The 7,186-nt window shown below is 45.3% G+C and overlaps 1 protein-coding gene across 1 annotated transcript in view; it reads left to right on the forward strand.

Annotated features, from left to right (window-relative positions):
* The window catches only part of FAM20A (FAM20A golgi associated secretory pathway pseudokinase), a 45,120-nt gene extending 39,898 nt beyond the window's left edge, over nt 1-5,222 (forward strand). Inside the window, exons 10-11 of the mRNA XM_083427651.1 lie at nt 985-1,044; nt 4,814-5,222. Of these exons, the coding sequence (XP_083283777.1) occupies nt 985-1,044; nt 4,814-5,075 (322 nt within the window). The 3' untranslated portion in view covers nt 5,076-5,222. The remainder of the gene's footprint in view (nt 1-984; nt 1,045-4,813) is intronic.
* Nucleotides 5,223-7,186: the final 1,964 nt, after the last annotated feature.

The following is a 7,186-nucleotide window of genomic DNA, read 5'->3' on the forward strand; positions in this document are numbered from 1 at the left end:
ATAAGTAGCTATGCTGGCTGGAGAGCATGAGAGTTTTTCATCCAACAAAAAATCTTCTGCAGAGTAGCCATTAATACTCTACAGCAAATGTTCTCATAGTGCATCTAACCCACACTACATGAAAATCTGAGAGGGTCAGAAACCACAAAACTGACCGGCTGCTACAAACATTTATTTATTTAGCCCTGGAAGCAAATAAACTAATTTGAAAATAAATACTGTGCTGTTTATATTCCTAAGGCATTTGAAATGCAAATATTTGCATTGGCTTGCGGCCTAATGCAACAGGTAATGTCACAAGTCGTGTGGTAAATCCTCAGTTACGGATTTTCCCATAAATGAAGAAGATTCAGGTAAATATATCCATATATAAGTAACCTTTGGCCTCCTGTGCTTTCAATTTAAGATTTATAGTATGATTTCCCATTTCATATGACATCTGAAGGCAGCCTTGTTCAGGGACGTTTTTAGTGCCTGTGGTGTGGTGTTTTTATGGCCTTTTTTTGTTGGGAGCTGGGGCAACCCAGTCAGATGGGTGGCATATAAATAATACACCACCATCATCACCATCATTATTATTGAATTTCTTTTGAAAGCAGGTACCAAAAAAACCCCAAATTGGCACTATTAACCCCCCTCCCCATCCCATTGCTATATCCCATCAACTTGATTTGCATCAAAAAGCTCAGGTTAAATTGGAAATTTTTCAGATGCCTTGGTGTGTGATTTAATTTAGCATGTTTATTTTTCTTGTATTTAGTAGACAACATTAAACACATTGCAACTGCTAAATTTGCCTAGTTCTGCAGCATTTGCAATTGGCATCCATTCCATGTTACAGCTTGTGGATTTTTCTCCATGGAAAAATAAGAGCACTGGGAAATTTTCTGTCTCGTGTCACTAATCACTGTACTTGGAAGCATTCCAGTCTCTGAAGTCTTGGGTGGTTTGGGCACACCTTTTACATTTTGTTTGTTTCCATAGTTTTGGGAAGCATTCCCATGATGAAATCTCCATCCTGGCTCCACTCGAACAGTGTTGCATGTAAGTGTCATTCCCAAGTTATTTTGGATTGAACTGAAAGGCTCAATTGCAGCTCCCTGGGCCATAACAAGCAGACGAACACATCTTTCACCTGGTGGTAATGGAGTGAGAGACATCACTGCACCACTTCTCACAGGTCCATTTCTGTGTCGCTCTGCAAAAGCTCCCTCAAATTGCAAGTTAGGAAAGAATGGTGGATAGTACTCTTGGGAACTGGAAACAGGAATGATGGAAGTCATGGGAATGGTGCTTTCCCATGGCTCCCAGTGTCCCTGGGCACTTTCACAAACAACGCTCATACAGCTAGGACCCAAAGCACTGCCATAGCATTTTCCAGCATCTCCACATTGCCCTTTGTCATAAAAACTTGAAAAAATGGGAAGGACTAGCCAAAAAGTCTCCCAGGAGCTACTGTGGGGCTGGGAGATCACCCCATCTCCTGCTGGTTTTGGAGTTCAGGTCATTCCCCGCCACCCAACATTTGACAACATAATTCACTTCCCCTGAATTATTTCTAAAGCAGACTAGGCCGAGTCTGTCCATCACTCAGAATGAAGTCCCAGTTGCATGCAGACTTCAGCATTTGGATGTGTAAAGGGGTGCCCACCTATTTCCCCATCAAACATGCCATTTGCCATAGCTGAAGGAAATTGAGACATTTCTTTTGATCCCTGCCAAGAACACTCACATTTTATTGTCTTCTAAAGGGACTGAAAGAACCCGAACGCCATCAATTACATTTGTGTCCCCCTCCAGCCATTAGGGGGCTGCTCATAAATTTTACTGCCTGAATCCTCTTCAGGCTACTGCTTTATTAATTCGTATAAATCAAAAGCTAGGCCTTTAAAAAACTGTGTCAAGGGTTATTCATCCTCCCGTGTTCCTCTGCCCCACCACATCTTAACTATTTTCACCATACTCCCTGTGTATTTCTGTGCCCCCCCCCCCAGATGTCAGTGGCATCATCCCGTATAGCCTCCAGGTTGACTTTCAAAAGCCATTATTCACACCTTACAAGCCTCCTGGTTTATAATTATAGGGTTGCCAATAAATCCTTGCACTGAACTCCAAGTCTGTGTGATTTAAATTGGCTCCTGCTCACACACCTTTCCTGAACTAATCTCCTCCTCTCAGCCACAAACTTCTGACTTTTAAATGCAGGCAGCCTGCAGCAACATCAAGCACTGGTATAGCATCCAGCCATTTATTTTATCCCTGTTTGAACAGGATAGAGAATCAGCAATGCAAATTTCACTGATATGGAAGGGTTTTTGCCTACCTCAGTTTTTGCATTACCAAAGAACACTCCCACCCCCAGGTGTGCACAGATGCATTGACCTGCAAAAGTTAGTTGCAGGTATGGCTATTGCAGGGTTAGAAGTACTCACCTTCTTCTAGCTATCAGTTCAGAACAGAAACCCTTCTTTCCTCAACCAGTGGGCAGGTGATGGTGGTTGGTTTTTAAAGACACTTGTCTCATTTAGCTATTTTTAAACATTTGTTCGGGACGCGGGTGGCGCTGTGGGCTAAACCACAGAGCCTAGGGCTTGCTGATCACAAGGTCGGCAGTTCAAATCCCTGTGATGGTGTGAGCTCCCATTGCTCGGTCCCTGCTCCTGCCCACCTAGCAGTTTGAAAGCATGTCAAGTGCAAGTAGATAAATAGCGGGAAGGTAAATGACGGGAAGGTAAACGACGTTTCCGTGTGCTGGCAGGAAGGTAAACGACGTTTCCTGGTTCTGGTTCGCCAGAAGCGGCTTAGTCATGCTGGCCACATGACCCGGCAGCTGTACACTGGCTCCCTCAGCCAATAAAGCGAGATCAGCGCCGCAACCCCAGAGTCGGCCACGAATGGACCTAATGGTCAGGGGTCCCTTTACCTTAAACATTTGTTCAGTTCCTCTTTTCTTAAAAAAACTTTTTTGAAAAAACTCATGTCAATTCAGATTGAAGAAGAGCGGCTTGTGATTCCCATACAGACCAACCAACTAGCACCATGGACAACCAGCTTCTGCTATAAACCAAAAGAAGTGCTTGCTCCTAAGTTTGATTCTTTGAATAAGGTGGTATGGCAAAAAAAAAAAAAAAAACTTTATGGCTCCACTGGGCTCACTCAAAGGGTGGAACCCAAAGCAGTGCTGTAAATGGATTAATGCATGTAGGGAACCAGGTCCACTTGTAAAACAAGACAACAAGAGGTCCCGGGCCCTAAGGAAGTCATACTATCCTCCACCAGGGCCAGGGCTTTTTCAGTGATGGCTCCGACCTGGTGGAATGCTCTGTCCCATGAGACTAGGGCCCTTCAGGATTTAACCTCCTTCTGTCGGGCCTGTAAGACAGAGCTATTCCGCCTGGCCTTTAATTTGAATTCAGCCTGATCTTTTATTTCCCTTCTCGTCCCTTCCCCTCCCCTTTTTATGAAGATCACCCACTCTGAGACCCCACAGCAAATTCTCCCCTGGCCTCCTCGCTGGCCCAAGTAGGACCAATTCAGCCAGCTAGCCCTTATCTGATTGATTTTTGAATTTTATTGTTATTCATGTTTTTATACCGTATTTTATGCTGCTTTTATAATTAAGTGTTTTAAAGTGTTTTAAATTTGTTAGCCGCCCTGAGCCCGGTTTTTGAACCAGGAATGGCAGGGTATAAATAAAAATTTATTATTTATTATTCTCCCCGACATGCCCCCCCAAATCTTTTATGGAGTTTTCTCAAAGTCTCCAGCGCAGATTTAGGGATGCAGGGGTACACAGGAGAGAGGGTGGGGAAGAGCCCCATTGCACAAACGGACCTCATTCTGCACACATTACAGCTTAGTTGAATCCCAGATGACAGCGCTAGCTATATACAAAGTCTGGTTTCTAGATTTCTGGCTGTAAGGTCTGGCAAATGTACATGCAGAATCTACTAAAAACAAGGTTGGAAAACATCTCATCTGCAGTTCCATAAGATGTCCCAGTTGTGTGACTGTTTCTCCCAAACCATGTTATGTCAGGAATGGGGCAGGGTACATAATGTGAGCTTCAAGAGGGGAAGTGTTCCCTTTGAAACTGCAGCTAAAACAGGATAGGAAGATGCCGGGGGGCGGGGTTTGCAGGCACCAGCTGAATGGGGGGACTTCTTTTTGCAGTGCATACTTGCAAGAAGTTGGCTTATATCCCCCCACCCCTTGCCATCAGCTGACGGGCAGGAGAAAGTAGCGCTTTGCCAGTTCTATGCTCGGCACTTCCCAAAGCGCTGAGCACTGAGCTGGCAGTGCCCCTTGTGCTGTAGTTCCCAAGTACAAGAGATTGTGGCAGCCACGTGATGGACAGCTGGGTTATCTTTCGCAGCCCTACTACTTGACATCGTGGAGGATGTGAGGAAGTGGATCGGAAACTTTCTCCAGTCCAGGCACCTCTGCATGTGTAACTTGACATTCATACTATGTAAACTGCTTAGAAGCCTATTTTGGCATTAAATGGTATGTGAAATGAACAGTAATAAAAGCATGTGCTTCGCAACAGAGCCACAGCCCTTCCCTATATCCCCAAAGCACATTTTACCCTTGCAACTTCACTGCTGAGCATCCACAACCAGCTTCCAAACATCTGGAGATGGGAGGAAAGACTTTCCAGAAAGCTTAAGCCACCGCGTTGCTATTATTTATAACTGAGCACAGGTCGCAGCAGTGCACATTTAAGTCCATCCAACTTTCAGGAGTATCTGAGACAGGGAGGTAGAATTTTGCTTTTGCATAATGAACCTTGTTTTTCCCCGTCCTCCTTCAGAATAAAGAAGACTACGTTATTACGGCTACAGCTCTTGGCGCAACCAGCCTACAAACTCAGCGACATCATGCGGGAATCCTTGCTTGAGGACCGCCTAGCACCTGTACTTACAGAACCCCACCTTTTGGCACTGGACAGGAGGCTACAGATCATCCTGAAGGCGGTGGAGGAATGCATAGAGGCTAATGGAGAAGACAATGTTGTGGTTGATGCTGAGCCCCTGGAGACAGATGCCTTTGACAGAATGACACAGCCAAGCTAGAGTCCTAGGGGATAAACCAGAACCTGAACTTTTTAATTGGTGACTGTTCACCTCTACCCTTGGACAACTGTGATTGACAAAGGGATGGTCTCTGTCACACCGAAATCTAAACATGCTGCTGGGCAGGTGATTAAAGACTGAACCATGGGTCTGAGTCTCCTTTGCATATGCATAACCAGAAATCTTATCCCATTATCACCACCAGTGACCTTTGTGCATCTTCTCCAGGAGACCTGAATAAATGGGGCACTCTGTAGCTGCAAACCAGACATATTTTGGGTGATGATGTGGTTTCACGGGATCTGCCCATGCCCCTGTTACTTCAGGTTGTTGTGATTTTTTTGGGGGGGGGGGACTGGGGTCCAAAATAAAAGGGGGGGCGATGAAAGGGAAGCGAGCCTAAAAACGTATCTGTGTATACCCACATCACAATTTAAGGCTATGACACCAAGTTAGCACTCAGGGATGTTCAACAAGTGGATAACCACAACAGAAAGACCAGCAACCCTGGACAGAAGGCGAAGGGGAAAATGCCAGCATGGTGAAGTTGTGGAACTGATACTTCTCCTGGTTATAAATGTGGCAACTTACAGGGAATAGTATTGGAAGGCATGTCCTTTACCCACAAAAATACTGTTTTTTTAAAACAAACAAACTACAACCTAACATGTATCTAGGCAGCTAAATAGAAAGTTCTCTTTGCCATCTACAAAGTAATTCATACATTGTGATGCAAGGGTGGAATTCAATGTTATGCTAAGGCAAGCATGGCCAAACTTGGCCCTCCAGATGTTTTGGGACTACAATTCCCATCATCCCTGACAACTGGTCCTGTTAGCTAGAGATGATGGGAGTTGTAGTCCCAAAACATCTGAAGGGCCAAGTTTGGCCATGCCTGTGCTAAGGCGACTGTTCTATCAGCGTAAGCATTTCTCCTTGCCATAAAGAACAACCTCCCGTCACACACTGCTCTAGGGGTCCTCCCAAACAGATTTGGGGAGGGCACAGGGGAGAGAATGGAGGGGAGGAAGTCCTGTTGTGCTAGTGGGACTTTGTAGCATTGCCTTCTGCTAGAGCAGGGGTAGGCAACCCAAGGCCTGGGGGCCGGATGTGGCTCAATCGCCTTCTCAATCTGGCCCGCGGACGGTCTGGGAATCAGCATGTTTTTACATGAGTAGAATGTATCCTTTTATTTAAAATGCATCTCTGGGTTATTTGTGGGGCCTGCCTGGTGTTTTTACATGAGTAGAATGCGTGCTTTTATTTAAAACGCATCTCTGGGTTATTTGTGGGGCATAGGAATTCGTTCATATATTTTTTTCAAAATATAGTCCGGCCCACCACATGGTCTGAGGGACGGTGGACCTGAAAAAGGTTGCTGACCCCTGTGCTTGAGCAACAGCTTAGTCGAATCCGGCCACAGGGCTTCAGATAATCCTCAAGATCACAGCATGCAGGACAGTGGCAGTACTGACATGCAAGATATAAGGGCAAAATGCACATTACAGCAGCGACATGAAGGAGCTACTACATGAGTATGCATATAAATTCTGCCATCCAGTCTGGGCAGGTACAGTCTAAGAACTGAGTAGATATATTGAAAAGTATCAACCCCTAGCCATGCTAACTTCTCCACACACCCCAACTGTATCAGAGCAGAACTGTACCTATATTTTACAGTGGGAGACTTCTAAGCAGCTATAAAACAATAGTGGCTTCCAAAACAAGTATAAAGATAGTCAAGATGCAGTGAACTCAACCTACAGCAATTTGAAATACAAATGGCACAAGTGAGACCTGCAACCGGAATTCTTACTAGCCACTGGGGGAATGTGTGGTGTTCCCCGTGTTGATGGGCTCCAATTCCCATCAGCCTCATTCAGCATGGTCATGGATAATGGGAGTTGTAGTCCAGCAAATACCTGGCTGGCCAGTTTCCCCACCCTTCTGTTGCCTCGCTCCCCAATCCAATCATCATGCTCAGTTCTCATTGGGCTATTAAGGTTTTTTTAAAAAAAAAAATCCCTTGCCCACCCCACCTGCACCCAGAGATGCAGACTGAAGGTGCATGTAGGGAGAGGACGACCCCGTTGCACAGGTGGAAACCCTTG

This window comes from Podarcis tiliguerta (assembly GCF_965153285.1).
Source record: "Podarcis tiliguerta genome assembly, chromosome: 2".
NCBI lineage: Eukaryota > Metazoa > Chordata > Lepidosauria > Squamata > Lacertidae > Podarcis > Podarcis tiliguerta.